Here is a 24,306-nt window from a genome sequence, read left to right as displayed (position 1 = left end):
ACTGCAAAACCACTTCTAGCGTTTCTACAGCCTGGAACTGATATTTGCAAAGCCAGACATTGTTAATACTGAATGAAGACGCATTTGACTCCGAGGCAACTCAAGTTAACAAATTGGACACAAGGCATCTATCTAAACAGCATTCTCTTCAGACTGAGTTGAATGTTTTATGAGGAAAAGTTGAAGAGAGACCCATACCAACAAAAAAAAAAATTTAAAAAAAGTGGAAGCTGAGCAGAAGAGGCTGCAACTAGGAGAATATATCTCTGCTCCGATAGCTTGTATCAGTCAGCTTCTGTCAACCTAATCATGGTCAGACTCTGATGGCTGATAGCAGGGCTGCTTGATTAATAAAAAACAGGCTGTATTTCACACTAGGTTCGTGGCTACCCTGCGAGGTTCATTTCCTTCCAAAGGGAGTAGCAGAAAAGCTTGACACAAACGACACGTCCAAACAACCTGTGAGAGGCAGAGAAGACAAATGAACTGGCTATGACATTGCCGGAGCTCCTTTGGGCTTTTACAAATGACTCCTCATATGCCTCCCAGCCGTGGCATATGTCTGCACCGTGTCTAATGAGTGCTTCAGATATGAGGAGAGTTCAATAACTAATGAAAGAAGAACCTTGTTCTCTTATTACAGCCCCCATGCCTGACACTAAGCATTGTATAATGTATTGGAAACTACTGACACGCATACACACACGCACACACACTTATTAAAAGAAAGTTCAAAAAAGGCATTTGATAGACTCAACAGTACCCGTTCCTCTTTAATGTGTGCTGGGATCATTTTCTTGCTACAGAGGCGAGAGGAGAGACACTTAATTAACAGGGCCTACAACAACACCAATCAATAGTTTTGGTGTACACTGAGCACCAGCAGAGTCAAAAAAACAGCCTGCCGACATTAGGCCTTTCATGTTTTTCCTCACACTTGTAATTAGCTGAAAATATGAACATTACCAAAGACTGCCAGCACTGTAACATCAAATCATTACTCATAACACATTAATATTCAACACCTGTCTGGCCAAATGTGTAAAAGGTAGAAATCAAGAGCATTTGAGGAAACTTAAATTCACCATTAATGGCCCATTCTCCGCCTTAGGAATATGAGATTAACATTGAACCTGACTGCATGGTCATTTGTCTTGCTTTTGACCTTGAACATATCATGTCGTACCAGATAGTCTCGGGAAAAAATAAAGAGTTGTATGTCAGCTCCTATTTGGCCTCATTTATCAATCTATTCATATGGTCTTTATACATTTTAGTTCAATTCAAAGCACTAAAACTGATGTGCTCATGTATCAACCTTGTTTTTCAAAAGGTAAACATTTATATATCTGATACAGCCATGGCAGGTTTTAAATGTTAGCAGGAGCCCTCTGTCTCATGAGTTTGGTGTCACATATCATATTATGTGCAGCTTTTTATCTCCACAGCTAGAGCATAATGTGAGTTGAGTTGAAATCGCAGTAATCAGTGGGCAGTTCTTTGCCTTTATATTGGGTACAGTACTAAAAGGCTCCGAAAAATAAAACAGAATGTCAGATTTAATTACATTAAAATTATAGTAATATAAAGTCAAAGTAAAGGAGTCCCATGGTGATGATTAAATGCAGAGCTACTGCACAAAATGTATAGTAGGTACATTTTCACTACTACTGTACATCAGTAAGTAATTGCATTGTGATTTAATTATAAAGCACAGCTTTCGGTATTGAATATGCTCTTCAAGGCTCTTGCAACTTCCATAAAGACTTAAATGGCTGCTTACATAGCACTTTTATCCCAACAGCTTTAAAATGTTTCTGCTGCTCACTCACCCATTCACTCACCCATTCAGTCACCCAATCACACACCAATGGCTGCAAGTTAACACGGTGCTGGTGCAACCATCTGGGAGCAATTTGGGGTTCAGTATCTTGCCCAAAGACACTATGAAATGCAGATGGGAGGAGTTGGGGATCGAAACACTGACCTTCTGATTAGTGGATGACCCACTCTACCTCCTGAGCCACAGCCGCCCCTATAACTTGTTCCCAATAACTTGTTAATGTTCCCTAAGAAAGTTTTATTCCCTCCTCGCTGACACTGAAAATGTAAATTGTGATTTGCAATAAAAATGCATCAAATTGACTTAAACACCATGCCTTAACCATATGCATCAATGCACATCTAAACTATGTTGTGCAAAGATGCCAATAAACTTCATGCATAATTATGCTAAAATGAAACAGCTTGTTTTGTTCATACATCTTGATGTGTGGAAAATGGCAGGATGTAATGTACGGTAAATGTCCAATTTAAAACTAACAAATATACAGTTTATAAAACATAATAAAACTGGAGACATTCTCACGATGAATTATAAATATATCTCTTTTAAAAATATGCCCTTGATGGCTTTTGAGTTAACTTTTAATGAATGCACCTTCTAAACATGCAAGCCAAATCAATACATGTACTGCAGCGTGAGGAAATGATAATAATCATTTAAAGATGAGGTACAGTACACCACAGCCAGACAAGGAGTACCTGGCGTAGTTGAAGAGGCGGCTGCCCCACATCTTGTGTACCCCTCTGGGAGGTGCGTGGAAGAAGCACGTTTCGGAGCCATCAAATTGGTTGAGACCATCCTCTGTGTTCATGGAAGCGTGGCTGTGAACAACGTCTAGCAGTACCATGATGCCCATCGAATGAGCCACATCAATCAGCTTCTTCAGCTCCTCTGGGGTACCATAGCGACTGCGGTCACATAAACACATGTGTTAGTTCACTACATCTTAACCCTGTCCGATTTTCCACTTCATGAAATAAACTCAGTGTAACTTGAATCTACCCTTAATTCTGTTTTTAACTCTACATTCAAGTCCTAATGTTAAAATGATCCTTTATTGATTGATCAAACCACTGTCCTAACTTAGGACAATCTGACCAATTTTTCTGTTTGTGTTCATGTGGACCTAATATACTTACACAAATGCAATACTTACATGCAGTATACAGTACATTACATACAGTACTTACATACGAGCATATTTATTTATTTGCTTGTTTCTATTTTGTGTGTTACAATGTTATTTCCTTGAAAAAAAACCCTAATTATGATTCTCAGTCTACTTCTCCTACTGTAAATCTAATTCCTAACTTCAGTCCTAGGCCTAAACTTGTCCCCGCACCCAAAAATAAACCTGGCTTGTGCAAGTTGATGACCAACAAGCCTTGGTTTTTTGGTGTTTGTAATTCAAAATAACCAGGACAGTATTGAACAGTATATTATTTCACAAACATTATCTCTTCCTTGGGCCATTTGTCTAAAGATGGTCCACCAGAAACAAGCTATCCAACAATCTTTGTAATTTAATATATTTTGTAGAACAGTATAACTCTTCTACAGTTCTTTATTACCATTCAAAGTGCTGTAAAGAGGACACTGTAGAACTCAAGACACAAACAGAAAACCACAGACTGTATGTATGAATGCACGCCTCCATGTAAGCACATCTTTGTGTATACTCCCCATATTGTCCAATAATGTCCCATCTGTCCTTCTAGCTATCATTATATCAGCTCCCTTGCAAAACAGGACACATAATAACAGCATTACCCCGCTTCCCAGTATTCGACCGCTCAGGTTTTAAATGACACTGAGAGATCAATCATGGGTGAAATTACACTATATACATTACATACAGTTTATGCTCTAACTCTAAGCAAGGAAAGGGGACCTCTGAAAGAAGATAAACACTCTGACTAGTCCACCGTCCACTTTATCTAGGAGTCCCTCCACTCTCTGGATTAGCAGCAAATGTATTTACAGAGAGATTATTACTGTTGTCGGGCTTCCTAACCTTTATTTGAGGTGACTGATTTTTTGAAGTGGATAGTTGCTCACACAGTTTTGTTTTAATGACTGTGTGAAGTTACTCAACCCTCCGAATAAACATCATTTTTTTCTAAAATTATTTGTATTATAAGGCAGATGAGGCAGGTAAGGTGGTGTACATATGAAACACTGCAAAGCTGTCTGATTTGATAACAAGTGTGTTTTGATAATGCAGGACCAAGAGGGTTTTTTTTAAGGTTTTTTTTGCAATGGCACAAGTATTCACTAATGAAAGCAGCAAACATGCCTTGAGGGGCTTCGCTGTCAGAAACTCAATGAAAGAATAAGTGGTGTATCCGCTTACAGTACAGCCAACCAATTCTGGGCTGACAGAAATATTGCATCATGTTTTTTTTGATAAAGAAAACCAAAGAAGACAGTCAGCAGTGTCTTCTGACACAGAAATACAAACTCACAATTAAATGTTGTCCTCCGCATTACGTGACATGTGCACATGCATCAGCTTTGCCTTTGACATCATATAAAAGATAATGATTTTTTCGGAATTGCTTCAATCCTCCGCCAATTACAATGAAAAGTATTAAACAGAGAGATAATTACAGACTGTAAATACACTCAATGGCTATTGTTGAAAAAAGGCTGACTGTAAAGAGTTCCAAAATGATTTGTTATAATAAAAACACATGAAAAATACATAAATCATACTGAAATTGTCAAACATTTACCTGGAAGCGGCAAAGAAACTTGTAATCTGATACCCGAAGCTTGCGTAGTAGGCATGCTCCATGATAGCCATCAGCTGAATGCAGTTGTAACCTGGATACAAAGGAGAGGGAGTAGAAAAATACATATTTATATTTCAAAAAAGATTATTCTCTATGTCATGTTTTTAGAGTTTTCCAAAAGTAACTTTTTCTAACTGATGTTAATACCATTCAGATATTAGCTGAGAGTAAACTAATAAATTATGTATGATAAAAAAAATATGTGTTGGATACGTATGGCAGCATGATTCAATGTTGCTTGACATCCTGGTGCTTCTTTATTATGGGGAGCTTTGTATCCTGTGTATTTGGATAGCCTCATTTCCTGCAATAACTGCAGGGGATTATTATTTCCTGCCATCTTCTCTTTTTTTTATGATTCTTAAAAATAACACTAGCTGTCTGGATCATACACTAAATCTCAGGAAAAATTGCAAAAAATTATTGTGATGTTTTGGGTCGGTTGGCCACACAGGATAGACGATACAATATTTTTGAATTCTTATGAATACTGACATTATCTGAATGTTTGTCCACATTAATTTGGTGCAGCAAGCATCCGTAGATATTACGACTTACTGTAATACTATTAGACCCGTGTCAGTCAAACTGTATATATGAGCTCTAAGGCATTTCCTTTTTGACACAAGCTCTGGTATCCTACAGACAAGCTGTGGCAACAGGGAAACACCAGCTATCAGAGTCAGGAGGTCATGTACAACATTTCAAAACGACCTACGAAAACTGCTTCTATGAAAAAGAGAACAACAGGCTTTTAAACTGCCACTGAGCACTCCAGAAGGAGGCCCTGCAGTTTTTCACTGTTGTGTGGAGCGGATTTATTTATTTATATCACAGCTTCTTTTCAGGCTAGAGAGAGAGAGAGAGAGAGAGAGAGAGAAAAAAAAAAAAAACTTCTGGCTTTTGAAGGAGTGTGACAAAGCACTGGGGTGAGAGGAAGTTTCTCTTTTTTATATTTATATATATATATATATATATATATATATATATATACACACACACTCTCTCCACAGTCAAGAAAATGAAATGGCAGGCAAAGGCAGCCGTCACTAGAGACGGTAGAGTTTAGCCTCCTGGAGAATCCTATTGTGCAGATTCCCTCAGCTGCTGCAGGTAGATTCTTTGACAGCATTTACTCTGGCAGGTTTTTTTTCCCCCAACTAAACAGGATGACACGACCACGGAAACAGCATTTATCAGATCGCTCCTGGTTTGCTATGCCAGTCATATCTGTGTCTTTTAATAATGTCAGTGCAGCAGGCTGTATTTGAATGCAAAATAATGCCACATATCTCATATCATTTGGTAAGGAGCAAAATTTCAAACCAAGACAAGGATCTGCTCCATAAGGTTAAAGTCACAATTGAATCCTGCGCTTTATTATGAATCAGATTAATGAAAATTAATCACACGTCCCAGTTATTGAGACATATGTGTAATGAGAACACGTCAAACGCTGCCTGATAGGAACACACACTGTCATTTCTTTGGGGTATGAATAATCTTAATCAAAGCTGCGAGCAAGTTAGTCACGAAAGAAGAATGGCGATGTATAGTTTTAGCAATTGTTCAGAATTCATTGATAGAAAATTAAGTCCTCAATAATTTGTTTTGAACTTCATCAGGTCACTATAGCGCCACCATCAGGGAAAAGACTATTTAGTCTGTGTTATTTTGGAGACTGGAGCATTATGATATAAGTTTGTTGAATTTTCATCATGGCAAGGCACACTTTTGGTCAAGAAACCAGCAGAAATAGAAAACAGACAAAAAAAAATGCATCTGAAAAAACTCAACAAATATAAAAATCACACTTGAAAAAACTCAATATACTTTGTTTTAAATGATTTGTTGTGTCAAAAATGTTGTGTTTGCCTCTTAATTTCTTTTATAACATAAAAAAACATCATTCTGTACTTAAAAAATACTTACTGTTACTGGAAACATGTATCATTATATAAAGATTAGGTCATGTTGTCCAGCCTGTACATGCAAGTCTGTATGATATCTTTTTTACTGAATGATGCAAGGTGTAAAAGGATGGCTTTTTCTCCACTATTGGCTCTCTTATATAGAGCAAGATAATGGAAACCGAAACAAGTTGTCAGTTTTGCAGCCCGCTCTCGGCTGCGAGGAGTGTGACTGAGACTGTGGAGCCCCCTTAACAAAACACTGTCCAACGGTCAGTGATCCCTTCAGGTCATGCCAGTAAACAGGATGCTGACTTGCTGATGTGGCTTTGTGCAGAGGGAGTGTGACAGGTCTGCCAGTGAAAATACTGGTACTGGAGGAACAGTGGCACTCAAAGCAGCATGGCATGTCTGCTGGGGTATGAACCAGTGTTGACAGAGATGGACACCGAGAGATAGAAAAGAAAAACTCTCAAAGCCCTCGACTATTGCTTTTCCAACCACATTGTTGGCTCAGATTTGATGTGTAGGGACGTGTATACAAACATCATCTCAATGCTTCACTTCCTCTCTGTACATGGCTGGATAAGTTGAGTCAACAAAAGCTCTGACTGACAATCACTTAAAATGACGAGAATCGCAGCAGGGTGATTGCTGAGTACTTTTTGAAGACTTGAGTAGCAAATAAAATACCAAAGAGGCCAAAGGGGAAGAGAATAAACATATGGAGGTCTTACCCAGATCTTTTATACGGGGCAGAACGTTGAGCATGAAGTTGGTGTATGATGCGATCTTTTGCTCAGGAGAACCGATGCCTACGTGGGCCTCGTATACTCTCAGACTCGTGGGTTTCTTTGGCCGAGGGTGGACGTGCTGAAGAGGAAATCAAAATTCATATGAGAAGATATCATATGAGAGTCCAATTCATTTTCCTAAAAATACATTTGGTGAGTAATTATGAACCATAAGGTCAAAGACAAAGTGTGGGTTTTCTGAGTCCCTCCACCAATATCTTACCACAGAGGCTGTTAAATATTAAAAGATCTATGATTCACACTGTCTGTGTTACAAAACGGAGAAGGGATTTGCTTTAAACAAAGACTAGATTTCCTGATGGCTACCAACCACTCTTGTGAACCCACTATTTGAAGTACATGATTGAGCCACTTGTAAATAAAGTGAATATACAGCCAGTGAGAGGTCTCCTCTAATTAAAAATGGTGCAAAATAACAAGCGATAAAGAAAGCAAGGTGGTCTTTAATAGCCTCTTATTGTTTTGCTCGTGTGCACTTGTACTAACGACGTAAAGTAGCATTGAGACACATTCAGACCCTCTCAAATCAGCAGCTTCAAGTACCCCTATTAAGAATAACCAGAGCAGCTGTGGCTTGGCCAGATGTAAGACTGATTTCAAATGTATAATGTATTTAATTAATCGAAATAAACACTGAAAAAATTGCTTTTCTAAAAAGAAATAAACAATGATAATAATAAGCCGTATTTACGATATAAGGTAGTGGGGGATCCCAGTGAATCCAGTCGTAGATGACATATTTATCCTCCTTGGTCACATATTTTGCCCAGGGCGAGATCCGGTACAGCCGCTTACCATCCTTGGTGTGAACTACCACCTGGGAAAATAAGACAAATGAGTATTATAATACAGCAAGGGCACTCAAAATAATGACACAGAGAGGGGACATTCAAAAAGACTTTACATAAGCTGAGTGAAGGACACATATATGTTGTATAATAAGCAGACAAAAGGTATGGATCATAAGATAAATCTGGATTGAACAAATACTTAATGAAAGGATGAAGGATAATAGTAGCCAAACTTAAGTAAAATGGAAAAAAAGGGCTGCAAAAGATACCAGTCCTCGAGGCCTGGCGACAAATCAACAAGGGCCTCAGCATCCTCTGTGACTCCTGCCTGTTTCTCTCCTTCGATGTATGTGATTTTGAAGTCAGCATTTATTTGCATCTTCCAGGCATGAAGTGCTTACTGTACATCATAAAACCATGCTGTTACTCCCCATCCATTACACAAAAAAGATGGTGCAGATTGTTCAACCAATAAACCAAACATTTTTCAATATGTCAACAACAAAACTGTCCTTCTTCCAGAGAGCAGCTCAATGCTCTCCGATGTAAAACTCACAGCTTTAAAACGATTATATCCTACTTGTACAGGGCTCTCAGAGAGCACTGAAGACATAATATGGTGTAGTGGACAAAAAGCTCCAGTATTGATCGGAATACTTGTTGCGGTGAATTTGGATTCGATGGTAATTATGTTGTGAGGGGTGCAACCTCTTCATGGGTTGTAACAGCCACTGACTGGCCCATCTTGAGATGAGATTTGAGCTAGGGAGCAATTTAGGAAAACAGGAAATCTAAATCATTATCTTTTATCTATTATGTCTGCAATTCAGGATTGGAAGGGGGTCAAATAAGCATAGTTAGGAAATCTAACTGGCAAGTTACTTTGCCTCCATCACTCAAATAAGAAAGCAGAAAGCCAGTGCGGGAATTGAAAAAAACCCACCAAGAAATCGATCCTGTAGTGTTAGCCACAGTATGTGTTCACCCTGTTTTGTCCCCTGCAGAAACGAGCATTAGAACCCAACTAATTCTGGCTACTGTTGTGAAGTAATGACTGTTCCAATGCCACCTACCTGCGAGCCGTTGGCCAGACCCCCCTCTGGGGTTTTTTCATTATGGCCAGACCACCTGGGGGTTAGCTGCCTGGCTCCCCTTATGACATGCTTCACAGTTTATAGGATTAGGAAAAGATAGTTGGATAAGTGGACTGGCATTAATCCTGTCAGAGCGGTGGTCCTTCAGACAAATTGGCAAGCATTAGGCACATTAAAGAAAAAAATCAGACTGCTAGGCAGGAGCATGAGTGCATGAACAGGAATAACAACTAAGAACCAGGCGATATGCAAGAAGTTAGGTGTGTGGATGAAAAAAAACGGCTTTTGATCCCTTCGATAACACTTCAGTTCACTTCTCGCAAACTCGCGGCATCAAGAGCTTATTGTAAATACTGTACACTCAAAAGGACACTGCTTGTTTATAGAGACAAATTGGGCCCTGAACAAAGGGGATGAAGGGCAAGCTGCTCTACAGGAGAGAGATTGGAGCTAGGCTTGTGCTTCCACGAGGGAGTGCTGTGGAACTAATTCTAAAGTGGAGCTCACAGCAAGACAGCTATTCATGGGCAGCAGGGGTGCACAAGGAAAGGCCAGGTGCCAACGTTTCCATCTGCTTCTTATCGTCCTTAGACTGACCTCCGCTGACAATGGGAGCTGGGCAGCCTGTCCAGGGCGCAGGAGTGTGCCAAAGATGACCCGGTCCCAAGGAGAGTGGTGCTGCGATGCCATCCATTCCACGCCTGGCATCTCATTTCAGGATTATTTCTCATCCACACTGTTTGCTTGGGAGACAATGCATAATGGGAGGTGTGTCTTTTACATTTAACCCTGATGAATTATTTACTAGAGCTAAAAACCAATCATCTACACCCACTGTGAGCTATGTTTTGCACAGAACAAACACGGCACATTGTCCGGAGGGATACCTGCCACAGATGGGAGCTGAAATAAAAGCCATCGGTTGGGCTCCTCAGGTGTATCTTACCCTCCACTGTGCAGACTGTGTACGTACAGTAATCTCCCGTCTGCGCGCTGTGAGTATGACATGTTGTTGACGGCGACACGCCAGGTTTTCACTTGGTTCATAAGACACCACACATGACAGGGAATCTCCCTCTCATATTACAGTGACAAGTACCTGTAGCGCAGAGGCAAGATGGCACCTACTGAGGGCGTGAAAATAGGCGTGAAGATGTTCTGTTCTCTACCTTGAGTTTGGTGTTATGTTCCACAGCTGGAGACTTGTCATACTTGGGCGGTACAGTCAGTTCCCACTTGCCGTATTCTTTCTTGGTGTAAGGGTGGGAGAATTTGTCCCAGCCATCTAAGGGTGGACAGAGAAGATTTAAATATATCAAATCATATCAACAATAATTGGTTTACAACATAGATCAGTTCTGATTTGATGAGGCCCGATCAAAGACAGACAGTATGTATAGAAAAAAAATGCCTATAACTGAACTGCCAAAGTCAATGCATGAATGTCTTTTGTCCTTTTGGTATTCTTTGACATAAAATGATCACAGACCTGCAGTTTACTTTCTGATATCTACCTATTATTTTGTTATGAACCATATGTGTGTGATTATTGCATCCTATAAAGTTACGACATACAATTTTGTTCATAGCAATAAAAGAAGAGTGATAATTGGTGCCATCTATGTGTTTCTTTCAATGTCTTTTTTGATACCACCACTAGGAGTTGCCGACATCGGGAATTTTAAAACCCAACTACAGGGGCTTTAATTATTTTTGATTGCAAATAAAACAATTAACAGTTACATTGAACCTAATTACAGCAGTGTGGTGCCACTTTGCCTTGTGCTGAAACAGCTTGTAGCTGATAGTCACCACTATGGCTTTTGCTCTATTTGAATATTCCCCGTGGTCACAGGGCTTCTTTGTTTTTATAATTTCTATACTCGAGTCTTCACACCTCTCTCTCCTTTTAAAACCTCTTATATAATTCTTTCCTGTTGTTGTTTTTGTGCTCTGAACTGCTCTCCTGTATCCTGTGACTTTTGTAACAGCGAGTAAACCAGCAGGCTCAGTCATCTAAAAGAAAAACTGAAAAAATACCACTTCACTGCTCAGTGAATTATATCTCTGCGGGTACAACGTTGAGGTGTGACATTCATAACCTGCTGATACCACATTACCAGTTGTCATTGACTGACAGAATATATTAGGACACAAAACTTTTATTATAAAGCGACCACCCTGGCATGTCAATTTAGGACGCTGTTTTTATTCAGTAATCCATATCTGCTTGCTATTCATGAGCAAAAAATAACGGCAGGATAGAGAATGAATCACAGGAGATGCTCCAGAAGTGACCGGGCACAACACCAGCACTTTTCATCGGCAGGCCAAGTCATTTTTTTTTTCACAATTTATTTATCTCCCTTTGCTTTAACTCCTCTACAAAAAACTGTGCATTATGCATCCAACCTGCACCATATTCATGGCTAGGGCTGCTGGGCTGTTTCCACATTTACTATGAAATTGAAATCAAATAATATGACTGAGCCGTGTCAAAATGTAATCTCTCACAGAATTGAATGTTGGAATTGAGCTGCTGCCCAAGGTCCTGGGAAGATAATTAAGAAGGAAAGGGAGAAATATGGGAAGAGGAAATGGCAGCAACAGAACTAACTAGCCCATAAAATGTGTAGGGACAATAAACAAATGGATAAATCTCCAGTTTTGCACACAGTATCAATCTGAGGGTATTACTATTAGCATTTGCTTTCCTTTATCATTACCTGCAGGGTGTTACTTAATTCAGAATGGCTTTGGCACAGAGGGAAGTGTTTGTGCTGTGGTGTGGTCTGGCAAATTGTGTTTGAGTTGCATGCACAAGTCTATTTTTTTTTTTTATTCTCTCTATTATTTTTTGTATCTCCAAGGAGAGTAATATACTGCTGGTGTGTGTAATGAGATTGCAATGCATTAATAAATTTGATCAAGGAAAGAAAAAGATATAAAAAAAGAAACAAATTGACACTGAGAGCATACTCCTTGTATATCTATTTGATAGATGAGAACAAGTCTCATTTAATCTTGTTAATGATGATCAAAATAAGTAACTTTGTTGTATTTCCACAGCCCACATTAACCGAAAATAAAACTCAAAAGGCTATTAACCTGAAATGACTTTCAAAGTTTGTACTGGAGGGAAAAGAGATTTCAGTGCAAACACAGAGGTTGCACTCTCAACAACTTTCCAGGCAATGATGAAATAACCAGCTACTAAAATATTAACACTCCCACATTCAAAAGAACCCCCCTCAGTATGCAAGTTTATCCTGTGTAATCAATATTTTCCACATTTCCTACTCCCAAGTTGGTTGATCAAAAGGGCTGATACCCTTGTACCATGGTTGACTTCACTTTTTCTTAATTTTTGGCCTTTTTGTGTTCAGAAGTACAGAAATGTCAAATATCTTATTTAATGCACCATGAAGATATGCAACCTCTCTGTTTGCACTGAAATCTCTTCTCCTTTTTGGTCCCAACAGTGAAGGTAACTTTATATTACAGTGTCATTTCTTTTTTAGTAATCCGATTTATAATTGCAATTCGATTGTTATTACAGAACTTAGTGAAAAATACTTTCATCTATCAGCCTGCTGCACGCTTCTTTAAAACACAATGAGAATTGCTGTCATGCCAAAAAAAAAAAGATTTCCCAATACACTGAAAGACTCACTATTTGAAGAAGTGATCACTGATTACTTATTACAAATGAATTGATAGCATAACTACAAGTGCCAACTTTCAGCTTTAATTTGAGTGTGTTCACATCCATACTGAATCCGTTTTGTATGACTTTTAGCACCTTTAAACACAGAAAATGCAAGTGAGGATAATAAATGAGCAGTAATAAAACTCTGTAAGCTCTAAGAAAACAACCTGGACCTGGACATCACACTGCCGATATGCTGTTGAGGAGGATCAGTCCACTTACTGAAGTCACCGGTGAGAAAGAGGGCCTCTGCAGCCGGAGCCCACTCTTTAAAGAACAGGCTGTTGTCAGGCAGTCGCTGCACACCGAAGGAATTGTAGCTGCGTGTGAAATTGTCAAAGCCTCCTTCTGCATCTTCCAGCAGTAAGAGCTGCTTATGGAACAGCTCATACCTGCAAAAAAACAGGAAAGCACACAATAAGAATTCAATGAAAAATCTACTCTTGAGACTGAAAATCTATCAGATACATATTGCACACTGTTATACATCATCATTCTGTAATGTTAAATACAATTCAGTTATTTTCAGGTTGTACTTCAGTTGGCATTTCATTCAGTTGGACAGAAATAACAATAGTAACTGGGATGACAGAGGGTGAGTTTCTCCAGCTTTCTCTCTGGTGCGACTGCTGATGAATATTATTGTCAATACAGTGAGTACAGGAAGACGTGTACTCACTCCTTGACTCTGAATTACTGACTCGAAACCTTCTGTTAACCGTTGCTTTTTCAGATCAATTATCAAGTATGTAAAATATTCATGTAGCGTAATTGACACGGTGCGCCACGTCTTCATTTCATTTCATTAACCAACAGCTACTACACTTTACAGGTCACAGAATGATAATACAGTGGAAATTATATGATGTTAATGTTTTTTGTTCTCTACTCACAATAGCAACACAAGATATTAATAAGATCACACACAACATACAGAGTCGCTAAACACTAGCCATCTTGAATAATGGTGAACGGATACAGACACTTTAAATTCAATCAATACAATCCAGCTGCAGTACAAACATAAATATGCACTCTAATATGAATGTTTCTTTAGTTTACCTGTTCAGCCACTGTAAAATGATATTTTGTGTCTTAGGGTGGAAAAGTGCTCACACACCAGACGAATGATTTTGAGACAAATTTAACTGTTTAATTATTTGTGTATTGTAAGTATGCTTTTAAAAATGTTCCATTTGCAAATGATTTACAGATGTACAACTTTTCTCAAATATTGCACATACAGTGCAGCAGTGCATGGTACTGCATCTTAATGTTTCCACGCTAACCTTATCTCTTTGAGGTCCCACCTCAGGATGCAAACCTACCTCTTTCCCTCAAGAATGTGTGACTACAGGCCTATCCTGAGAGATAAACCTCTGTCTGTTACCTTCAACTGGGAAGGATAGACTAACTACTTTGCAATTTATCTCACTTAAGTTCCTGCAGCCAGCTGGTGTCCATATCAGATTCCCCCTGGTACAGAAAGCCACTTTCAGCCAGCTGAGTTAAGTGCACTCTCTCCCCTATAGCCCCAAAGCCAAGCTCAGACTGGCCTGTGAAGGCCCTGGGGCTAGTGATGATGGGCTGAAGTTAACAGCGCGATTTCTCAGCAGCTGCTCCCTGTGTTGAGCATAGTGGATACAGACAGTGCTTGCCAAATGTAAACCTTTAAAGTCCAACCAATGCTGCCACATGCCTCCTTTGCCACTTTGTCACCATTTCAAGAATACACTGAAAGGAAGGACAAAGGGAGGATTCACATGAGGGCAGAGCTCCACTGCCACAGTATTAATAGGCATGAAAGTCATGCCTATGATTATAACAAATGAGTTCCAGGGGGGTTGGACCAGTGGGAATAGTGATCCAAAATCCTGTATGGAAGCAGCATTCTCTGCACATCTCTTGTGCCTGTTTCCACTTGAGATTACAGCGAGGAGGCGAGAGCAGACCACACATCACAATCAGACAATGAAAGAGGCAAAAAAGGCAAACTTAATTTCTGAAAGTCATCAATAGAGTTGAAGCTATAGGCCAAATCAAAACTTTGATTTCTTTGGCTATTAGCAATAATTAGACTTTCTGCGAGCATCCTTCCCCTCCCCTGTGCCCTTTTCCTACAAAATTTTATGTTTGTGAATATGAACTCATCTCTACCTCCAGCACTGGTGCCACATCTCTATATCTTGTCCCCTTTTTGTGATTTGCTAATTCTTCATGTTTACTACAATATTCTTCAGTTTACGGGACTGCACATAATATCCACGGGCAACATTTGGCCGTAAAACACTCTCTCATCAAGCTGCAAAGAGCAAAGCCTCCAAGTGTGACCATTTCATCACATATGGCAACACTTTTTTTCCCCCTCTAGTACTGGCCCTGAATTCCTAATACGAGCAAGTCAGTGTTAGAACAGCACAACTGGAGCTAAATTCATGCTGTTTCCCTGTCTTCACCTAAAACTGTCACGTTTCTTGGTAAGTTATGAAAAAGTGTAGAAATTCCATGTGATTATACCATCGTTAAAATGATTCTGCTGCTATGTGTTTGGTGTGCATTGCTGACAGCTACAGCATCTTACTAGGAGTCATCACAGTCAGAAATGGTCAAATCCTTCACATAGAGGCTTTAAGATTACAGAAATATTTTTAAAGTATCAAGTCAGTCAGTAAAATGGGAGTTTTTATGTGAGAATGTATTATTCCTCACATAATGCTGCATTCTATTGCTCTCAAATATATTCCCCGATTGCAAGTTAAACACATGAAATATTTAAGTGTTATACCAAGCTGGGAAAGTTGCAATATCCTATGAATTACAGAGGTGCTACATGGAGACTGGTGGATGCATGTCTAGACTGTGATGTACTGTATTATAATATTAATATTAGTACTTGACATTCTCTCCTAATAATAAAAACTTAAACCTGCATTGAATGATTTTTTGGCCACTTTGGAGATTTCACCACTTGACCAGTCTTCTCAATAGAACAAAGCAATATTACATCATTTCTAATTTTCCTTTGCACTGTGAAACCCTGCTGCTCTTTGTTACTGTGGGTTGTACACGACAAGAAACACTACTAACCCTTGTAGCCAGAAATTACAAAGGAGTTTCGTCCTGTCCCCTGTTCAGTGGTAATAGAGCAGCAGGCGATTATAGATGTGAGTCACAGATTACAGTCCTGGCTCTCTTATCTCACAGTTTGGGTAACTGTTCTTTATCTTCGAAGATACTGAAGAAAATATCATATGGCACCACTGAAAAATTACTCCTACAGATTTTATTGCAGACAGCATCATTGTAAGTGACAGACATCAACCACCTGACAAATAACTGAAATCAGACCATTTTCTGCTTCTCCTCAAAACTATCTGGTTAACTTAATATTCCCTACAACTTGTAAATTCTTGGCAATGTTGCAGAAGCGAAGTATTAGTTCTGAGATGTTCTGTGCCTTCAAATGGGATTGTGTTTAGTTCATACCCCCTGTTGTATTATTCATGATTTTGTAAGCGAAAAATTTCTATTTGAAGTAGTGATGTACAATGACATTTTTTAACATCTCCTGAGAGTAAATAAGAGAAAAGCAAGTCTCAGAAGGTAGTGGAGAAAGTTGTTCAGTTATAGAAAACTCTCCTAAAAGGTTCAGGAGCTGCCAAAGAAAGTGGATCAGTTATAAACAAAGGTGAAGGTCCTTGAGAAGATGAGTCAGTTGGAAGAAGATCTTGTTAATGAGAAAGCTGAGGGTCAGAGGGTGCTCAAAAAAGAAGAACACTTGGAGAGGGTTGGGGGGGGGGCTCTCCTGAATAAAAGGACAGGGGCTCAGAAACAGCTGGAGGACTATGACTTAAGCTCTGAAGCATGATGAGGAGCAGCAGATGATCCATCATCTCCAGTGGCAGAAGGAGATCTCAACTAACTCAGGGCCAAAGCGGAGGCAAGAGAAAACCCTGCAGGAGAAATAAAGGGGGCAAAGAGACAGAGCAGCATGAAGTCCAGGCTGGATGATCTGGAGGCAAAAAGTCCGAGAAGAAAACGTTGATAGCCAAGCTCTTGTGTGGATGATGTCAAGGTCAGGAAAATACCTGACCAGACTGTCAGAGCATCACTTGTTAACCAGCTGTACAGAGACAATGCAGGAAAGGAAGTGCAACATTTTGTTGGACATATGGGTCATATAGATGCATCCATAATTGATAAATATACAAACAAAAGGTGGTATTATACTATTGAGTATCATAAACAAGTCACAGTGGACCAGTAATATAATGATGTTCTGCCTAATTTTGCAGTTAATATATCTAACACAACCAATAGCTAAAACATCTTTTTTCCACTGTAATACTCAACAAACTTCTGATTTACCCAGAGTTCCTCAGGTCAACAAGTTCCCTCCATATATTCTGGTCAATTTCAGCCAATTCATTTGGATGCCTGTCTTAACCATGAACACATTTGTGCTTCCTTTTCTACAAAGTCGATCCAATCTTCATCATATATGAAAGGAATCTTTGGGATGTCATTATTTTAAGGTGTTTAATAAACCTTTTTGAGACAATAATTTAAATGATCCTGATTCTTTGGCTGTAATGTGCAAATAACCTGGTTGATAAGATGCAGACAAAAGAAGAGAGGCATACAGTTCTTTCAAGTTCACAATCAAGTAGATACATGTGTTTTCAAAACACCTGTACAATATGCATGTGTATTTTCTGACAATACTTTTAGCGCCACCATCAGGCCAAAGTTGAGTCGCATTTTGAGAATATTTTTGCAGTTTCATGGGATCACCAAATAATTAATGTTGTTTAATCATCAATAAATGATTGAACAACAGCTGAATGAATCAGAGAAGTCAATTAAAAGAATTATTTGGAACTTTCAGTGTTCAAATCTGCACTAAAACATTTAAATTAAGAAATTAGACATGGTAAGGCCATATGAAGTGTTACATGATGATCTCAATAGAAAAAAAGATGACAGACATCTCAATTTGACATTTAGCATTTGACATTTTAATGTCATAAATAAACTACAACTAATCTAAATTATGGTCACAATTCTAAATCTTCAGTTATATTTATCATCTGCTTGTTTAAAAGTCTCCCCACGGAGCAGCTGAACTTAATACCTTTCATACACCGACTGTTAGACAATCGGGCATCTAAATTTAGGGTGAGTGTTGAGGTCTGTTGTGCTGTGTGTGACTGATGGTGACAGCTGAAGCACAGAGGTTTTAGGAGAGTCTGCAACAGCCAGGAGAAAAACAAGTTAAAGAAAAGGCTTTACTCCCTCTGATCTCATCTACCCTTAAGGGCTTCCATACAGCCTAGCGGCAAGTTGACTTTCAAATACTGTCATTAATGTCCGTCTTTGACTGAGTGCTTTAATGAGGCTAAATAGGGACCTGAACATTTGCGGGGAGGTTGATTAATGAAAGCTAAAGTTCTGTGCTAACCTCATACCTTTGACCCTCAAGCAAGGTGACAGGAAAATAAATGCTGCCAAAGCTACCTTTGAAGAATATGCATAAAACATCCACTCATTATAATACAACATATAAGGCCAATTAGTTTTATATATGTGATCCAGTCATTCTAATAATTCCCTCAAGTTTGTCTTCTGTGCAAATGTGCCAAATGTGAAAACCAAGAAACTATAAGTTACTTTTTTGTCTACCAAACTTTAATTTCTGTATTTAAGCTCTATTAAATGGACTGCATTTATAGTTATATACAAACCTTGGGCAAATAACATATTTTGGTGGGGGTTTTTTTAATTGAAAAGATGTAAACACAGCCTCTCTGGGATATGGGAAAAAAAACATAATATTTTCTGCAAACATTAATGCAATTAGTGACTTTTTATGTCATAAATTGCAAAAATATAAAAACATCATTGTGGCATTTGTGCAAAAGTTTGGACACCCTACATAGTCAGTGCTTAGTAACACCCCCTCTGGCAGATATCACAGCTTGCAAACATTTTTTTGTAGCCAGCTAAAAGTCTTTCAATTCTTGTATTTGGGATTTTCTCCCATTCTTCCTTGCAAAAGGCTTTAGTTCTGCAATATTCTTGGACCTCTTGCATGCACAGCTCTTTTAAGATCAACCCACAGATTTTCAATTATGTTTAAGACAGGGGACTGTGAAGGCCATTCCAAAACCTTCAGCTTGCATCTCTTTAGGTAGTCCATGGTGGATTTCGAGGTATGTTTAGGATCATTATCCTGTTGTACAAGTCATCCTCTTTTCAGCTTCAGTTTTTTTTACAGACGGTGTTATGTTTGCTTCCAGAATTTGCTGGTATTTAGTGGAATCCATTCTTTCTTCCACCCGTGCAATGTTTCCTGTGCCACTGGCTGCAACACAACCCCAAAGCATGATAGATCCACCCCCATGCTTAACAGTTGGCAAGGTGTTCTTTTCATGAAATGCTGTTCCTTTTTTTTTCTCCAAACATACCTTTGCTGATGATACCTTTGCTCAAATGGGGGTTTTGATTTGCCTTTCTGACCAGCATACGAGGAGTTCTCTCCAAGAGTTTTCTTGATCTTTCAGATCTCATCTTGACCTCCACAATTGGCCTGAAATGCCATCTCTTAATTACATTTCGCACTGTGGACACTGCAAGCTGACAACGCTTTGCTATCGTCTTGTAGCCTTCCCCTGCATTGTGGGCATCAATAACTTTAATTTTCAGAGCTGCTTAGAGGAACCCATGGTTGCTGAGTGTTCACACAAGGTTTGAAGAGTCAGAGTATTTGTAAAGCTTTGAATTTGGCACCAGCTGACATTTCCTAATGACAATTGTTCACATGGCTCAGGCCTAACAAGCTGATTAAGGTCTGAGACCTTGTAAAAAGAATCTGAGACTTCAAGACTCTTGCGGTGCCCAAACTTTTGCACATGCCACAATGATGTTTTTATATTTGTTCAATTCATGACATAGAAAGTATCAATGCAATAATGTTTGCTGAAAATACTGTGTTTTATGTTGCATATCCTAGAGAGGCTGTGTTTACATCTTTTCAATTAAAAAAAAAAAAATCACCAAAATGTGTTATTTGTCAAGGGGTGCCCAAACTTTTGCATACAACTGTATATAGCACCTTTTTAGTCATCCAACCACTCAAAGCGCTTTACACTAACTGCCACATTCACCCATTCACACACACACATTCATACACTGATGGCAGCGGCTGCCATGCAAGGCGCACGCATTTCTTTTCAATCTGAGCTCATGCATTGGTAGTCATTGCATCAAAGTCAATAATCAGTTTTGCTTCAAATATATTGCATCACCATCACAAGCATAAGACTCAAGACACATTGCTGCATATTCACATTGAAATAAGTTGTAATGACATTCTAAAATCGTTGCAAGAACCCATTGCCATAATAAACAACAGTCCCAATGCTCCCTTCTTTCATTTGGTCCAATTTACGAGACACATGGTGGAACGAGCTGCACAATCCTAGCAGCACTTCCTGCAGACTTGCACAACAGGAAGGGTAAATAATGAAGCATGTCAACAGAGCACTGCTCACTGGGGCTGTAACCTGCGTGCACCATCAACGCTTGTTTTCACAATCAATCTGAAACCAGCATCCTGATAACATAAAATAAGCCGCCTGCAACCATGGAATAGCTAATTAGAATGGGAGACTTGCAAAAACTGCAGGAATATTAAGTGCCCTGTTTATTTAAACTGGCTGTACCTGGTGTGAGCAAAAGTTCAACAAACCTGAGATGGTGGGTAGCCTTGATCCATGACATGGTGGTGAAATCTAAAGAATCAGCCTGTGTGGTCATAGGTCTATTTCTGATAAGCCAGCTGAATTCTTAGCACTGTGCAGCTGGGTGCGAGAACTCAGCGTGACACCACAGCCTGAGAAAGCTCTTGATTTCTATGCCTGTGTTCATGATATGGTGTTTGGACTGTGGGCTTTAGAACACGGGGGGCTTATCAAAAATTAACCTTCACACAGCAGTGCTCCTATATGTAAAATAATTTATGTGTAACTTTCATCAGCGAGAGAAGCGTTTGAGACACGTCTAGAGCTCGGTGAAGCCTAGCAATCCCAAGCTGTGTCTGAGATGGAACTGACACGCTCATCTCTCTGCAAGGCTAGAGCCCTGCTCACATGCTTCAAATACAAAGCAGGTGGTCCCTTACCTGCCACATTAGAGACAAGATCTGACACATAATGAAAATGGATGAAACTATATGGCCACTAAGCAGAGTTTTAAGGTCTAGTTTCTGAGACGACCCGACGATGACCTGATACCGCATCAACGTGAGTCATTATCGCTGTCGAATTTTAAGTAAAAAACATTACACTCATTAAATATAAAGAAATCCAGCAGCAGGTAAGGCTAATTGTACATGAGCTGGAGAATGGAGCTGAGGAATAACACTGTCAGTTTGTGAGTCACTCGCCCTTGCATTCAGAAATGAGGCTACAGTTCTTTTGAAAGACAGAGAAACCATTATGAAATCAACATCGTGTTATTAACTCGAACATTTTGTTGTTACTCAGCCATTATGAAGTTATTTAAAAGTCCACTTCTTCATTTTAGTCCAGTCTGTTTATCAGGTTAAAACCAGAACTCACAGCAATTAAAAAGACACAAGGACCAAAAAAAAATGAATATTAAATGGAGTTTTATAGAAAATAAACTGTGAGACGACAGTCTATTGACTTACAATCAGACTGTCTATTTACTTTTGAAGATTAGTGTGGACTCAAGGTCATTGCATTTACTACTGAAGGACACCAGGTGGTTCTTTTCAGGTCTCTGTGAGGCAACATGGCACTAATTTAAGCATATAGTGTATAAACATGTTGGTTTCAGTGTTCAAAATAAGCAAGTATTCACTGTATAATTAGCTGTAAATATTCACTGTATTAGTTCAGATGCCTTTGGGTGATAGAAGTGACAGACAATAAACAGACCTAAGAGCCTTATGAACTTCAAGTTCATTAAACTAAACACTTTGTATGTTTTAATCTCTCCTGGGAGATGTTTGGTGAACCAACACATATATCTGTATAATGCTCTCAAAATCAAGTTACAAGGAATTGGAACAATGCTCCATTTAAAGCTGCAATGATTAGTTGATTAATCAATAGAAAATTCAATCAATCAATTCATTGTTTTAGTACTTTTTAAGTGGAAGTCCCAAAAATATACTGGCTCAATCTTCTCAAATATGAGGGTTTTCTGCTTTTCTTCATCATATGTGACAATAAACTTCATATCTATGAGTTTTGGACAGACAAACAAAGACATCTGAATACATCTCCTTGAGCTGTGGGAAATTACAGCAGGCATTTTTCACTATCTGACAATTCATAGACTAAACAATTAATCAAGAATATAATCAGCAGGTTAATCAATAATGAAAATAATTGTTAGCTGCAGCCCTAGAATAAATAAGTCAAAAGGAGAATACAGATTGATTGATAGAGAGAGAGAGAACCATGCATTTTGCAGTCAAATTAAAGGCCCTCCCTGGCAGTGATATAAATCTCAAAGACAGCTGTTAAGACATCTTCCAGTGAACCGAAAAGACCGTTATTTCATTTATCATAACTTCCTGCTTTGGTTTGAGCATAAATGTATGACTCAGTTAAGAGGAAGCATCTTGCAAAAAAACTCTAATCTGGTCATTAAATTTTGGAATCTACTTCTTTGTGTAGTTGGATAGCCTACTATCAACCATCATACTTGTTGTTTACTGCAGGAAAAGTGTGATTGGAAAACGTGCTGGACATAATCCCAGATTAATAAATGCACTAGCCCAAACACACACACACACACACACACACACAGCACAATCACTGGTCCCACACACTCTAACAGAGTAAGATTTCCACCCTATAATTAATTTGAATGGGGGCCAAATCGGGGCTGAAGGGGGAACAAAATCATGCAGCATATGAGTACCGCAAAAAGTCAAATTAATGTCTGAGGGGTTATTTATATTTCAGGGCATTTCACACTGCAAGCAACCCAATCAACTACTGTACAGTATGTGCTGCGAGTTGGAAGCCTCCAACTAACTCCAGACTTTAATCCCATTTTTTTAAAAAAACAAAAAAAACCAAAACATTTTAGAGCAAGTGATGCCTCGATAACAACTGCAGAGAATTAAGAAGAAAACTCATTACTAAAATATCTTATAATAAGGGCCTGCAGTAAGGAAAGTGCGTTGTGATGCTGGGCCACAGTGACGCACAAGCAGCCTGAAAACAAAACAGTCATTCACCTGAAAGCACCACCTCACCATGCGACGTGACGTCAGCTGACTCGGAAAACATGCCTACTCCTAAACTGTCAAACGAGTTGAGAGACAACTCGCCTTCTTCTGCAACTTGTCACCTAAAATGAGAAGACTTTTCTAGTAGCTGTTCATTAATTTTGCATAAGCTGAACATCCTCTAAAGCGCTTGTTATTCAGCAGGCTAGGAAGGGGGGAAGACAAGCTATCTGTTGTGCAAGACAGGGAAACGCAGGTCTGTGCGACCTCTGGTCATTCAGAATGTCAAACCGGACACATAGAGGACTGTCTTGTTTGTTGTAAACATCTCATTTTATCTGTTATATGTGTATCTTTATTTAAAAAAACACAAAAGCCAGCGTAAACCAGGCATTAGCTCGAACCACCGGGGACTGATTTTGGCGACAATTTGTGCACAAAACCGTCGTTTGAGCCGTTTTTTACCTCCTCTTGAAGTCCTTCTCGTACGGTTTGAGATAGGGATCCATTTGGAGAAGGCTGTCGAACTCAGGAATTGTAACATTATCCTCTTGGTCTGCCATGGTTGCACCAGACTAGACCAATCGAGCGCCGACTGCTGCTGCCCGGACGCACAGACACTGACATGAACAAAGGACAGACAGGCACGTACTGTGAGCGCTTTCAGCATCCGGAGACAACAGCGAATCAGGCTGCTTTCCGCCAAGCCCGTCCCATCACAACATGCTGTGTTTCCAGCGGGTCAGAGATAAGAGAGCCGAGACGCGCGCTGCCGGGATACAGTGTAACTTTAAGATGACAGCAGAGGACGCATCTGGCTCGTCGGTGGGGGAACTTTAGGGATGGAGTCGGAAAATGGAGAGGGAACAAGGGAAATGGAAGATGAGAATTTTTGAAGTTTAGAAGCGGGAGAGCCTCAGGGAAGAGGAAGAAAGTTGATTCATGAGTCATAGTGAGAGTGAACATGAAAAAGAAACCTACATGGTTGGAATGAAGATTCGGGGTTTGAAAGAAGGTGCTGGATTGTCAGAAAAGCACGCTGTGGCAAAATGGATTAAGAATGTGGGCGAAACTAG

At 39.3% G+C, this 24,306-nt stretch overlaps 1 protein-coding gene across 1 annotated transcript in view; it reads right to left on the bottom strand.

The window, feature by feature from the left end:
• gbe1b (glucan (1,4-alpha-), branching enzyme 1b) overlaps positions 1 to 23,984 on the bottom strand; it is a 91,605-nt gene extending 67,621 nt beyond the window's left edge. Inside the window, exons 1-7 of the mRNA XM_042414869.1 lie at positions 23,696 to 23,984; positions 13,183 to 13,352; positions 10,421 to 10,536; positions 8,058 to 8,183; positions 7,289 to 7,424; positions 4,582 to 4,672; positions 2,545 to 2,754 (exon numbers count right to left, since the gene is read on the bottom strand). Of these exons, the coding sequence (XP_042270803.1) occupies positions 2,545 to 2,754; positions 4,582 to 4,672; positions 7,289 to 7,424; positions 8,058 to 8,183; positions 10,421 to 10,536; positions 13,183 to 13,352; positions 23,696 to 23,793 (947 nt within the window). The 5' untranslated portion in view covers positions 23,794 to 23,984. The remainder of the gene's footprint in view (positions 1 to 2,544; positions 2,755 to 4,581; positions 4,673 to 7,288; positions 7,425 to 8,057; positions 8,184 to 10,420; positions 10,537 to 13,182; positions 13,353 to 23,695) is intronic.
• Positions 23,985 to 24,306: the final 322 nt, after the last annotated feature.

Source organism: Thunnus maccoyii, chromosome 6 (genome assembly GCF_910596095.1).
Source record: "Thunnus maccoyii chromosome 6, fThuMac1.1, whole genome shotgun sequence".
Taxonomy (NCBI): domain Eukaryota; kingdom Metazoa; phylum Chordata; class Actinopteri; order Scombriformes; family Scombridae; genus Thunnus; species Thunnus maccoyii.
The sequence above is the reverse complement of the archived record's forward strand: the minus strand, read 5'-3'. Positions and strand labels throughout refer to the sequence as shown.